Consider the following 1,889-nt stretch of genomic DNA (forward strand, 5'->3'; position numbering starts at 1 on the left):
AGAATGGGTTTGGAAGAAAAGGAATCCATTTTTTTTTTTGGGTGAAAAAGGGGTTTTGATTTTTAGTGATAAAAAGGGGAGGGAGAATTCCCGCATAAAATTTTGGTCTACATAAATATTATGAGTTTAATTTTAACAACACACGGTGCACGTTGTTATAGTTAATAAATTTCACAACGTGCACGAGTATGTTGCAGTATAAGCTTTTAACAGCGTTCAAAACTTGCATGTTGTTAAATACTTTTACATAACACTAATGACAACGTGCATTAAAGGCACGTTGTAAAATACCTTATTTCACAACGTGCATCAGCCGCACGTTGTTAAACGCATGTTGTCAAAAGGCATTTTTCTTGTAGTGCGGGGCCAAAATAATGAAATAAAAAATTTTGTTTATATTTTTTTTGCCCTGATACTAAGTACGATGTCCAAAACAATGTTGCTTTCGTGAATATATTGTTAAGTATAAAATGTGTAGAATTTTGAGTCCCATGCCGATGAGTCCAAGCTTAGACATTGTCATCAATGAATTGGTGATAGATAAGTGTATTGTGTATATATCAAGTCAGTCAAGCTCTACGTTATATATAGAATCCGCATGAAAGGGGGAAATTCCTTTCCAAACTGCAGAAATGATTCTTAAAATAAAAAAATAATCAAGTCTAAAGTTCATGAAGACTTTTTAATTTTAGATATTTAAAGTTCATGAAGACTTCAACATGATTAATTACGCGTTGATCTTGAAATAAATATGCTCCAAAAGTTGTGACATTGTCAAAATCCTATGTTTCTTTTCATTCTAATATATGTATGGGGTTTTGTATTCTAGCCTATTGCAGGTAATGTGCTCCGGCCGTTGGGCGAATTGGGGTTAAAGATGTTTTTTAGCATTTTCAGCCCATACAAAGTTTGAAAAAGAATAGCTTCACTTCGTTCAATGGGCTTCTTTGACAAAAGCCCAAAGGGCCCATATATTTAAGCAATATGCCTAGCGATTATGCTTTATTGCTTTGTTATAATGAGTTATATACTTATATGCACTATGAAGAGTTTGACCACAAAAAAAAAAAACAAAACAAAACTATGAAGAGTAGAAATTGAGAAATTAATTAAAGCAAACAAATGCCCATTCATTCCATGCAAAAAATGCAGGGTCATCCCAAAAGAGGGACAACCCTGCATGCAAATGAATTAATTAAACATGAATTGTTGATTAATTTGTTGAAGAGTACTGATGGGTCAGCGAGGCATGAGATTGTTGATGATGATGATGCTAGTATGCGAAGAAGTGATTGTTGTTATTTCTGTCGTGGATGAATGGACGACGCCATGAATATAATTATGATGATTAGTAGTACTCCATGCTGATGCTGCCGCCGCCATTTTTGTAATCACCGGTTTCTCCACAACAATCTGTCTGTCACGGCACTCTGAGCTACAAAATGCCTGCAGCGAACTGCAATACATATGACATACCATGCATTATGAATACACATCTTAATCATGAGGGAGAAATTAATGTGCATTACATGGAAAAATATTTTTTCTCGCTTCTCCCTGATTTTAATTTTTCTCAGCAACCAAACACAGAAAAATTACCTGTACATATAAATATCATCTTCATGTCCCATGTTCTTCTTGCAGTAGTTACATATATTGAGAAAATTACCAGAAAGCCCTTGATCACAACTGTCCATCTTCATCTTTGGGGACCATAATGTAAGAATCCCCGATTGTGACACATTCGTCTTTGCCTTGGGAATGATCGGAAGACAACTCGGTGGCTTCACCTGCATCTGCCGTTCCGGTGGTGAGATTGGCTGGTTGAGCATGGTCATGTTGTCAATGCTGCAGGAGGAACGAACCAATCGTACGCGTTTCCCTGGCAT

The 1,889-nt window shown here is 36.1% G+C and overlaps 1 protein-coding gene across 1 annotated transcript; it reads right to left on the reverse strand.

The window, feature by feature from the left end:
- Positions 1-662: 662 nt before the first annotated feature.
- LOC147296122 (uncharacterized) lies at positions 663-1,889 on the reverse strand. The gene is made up of 3 exons (XM_086228703.1): positions 1,600-1,889; positions 1,359-1,456; positions 663-739 (listed from the first exon to the last, which is right to left on the reverse strand). The coding sequence occupies exons 1-3, from the start codon at positions 1,887-1,889 to the stop codon at positions 663-665; spliced, it is 465 nt and encodes a 154-aa protein (XP_086084829.1).

The sequence above is a fragment of the Dryas octopetala genome, chromosome 1 (assembly GCF_963921425.1).
Source record: "Dryas octopetala chromosome 1, drDryOcto1.1, whole genome shotgun sequence".
Lineage (NCBI taxonomy): Eukaryota > Viridiplantae > Streptophyta > Magnoliopsida > Rosales > Rosaceae > Dryas > Dryas octopetala.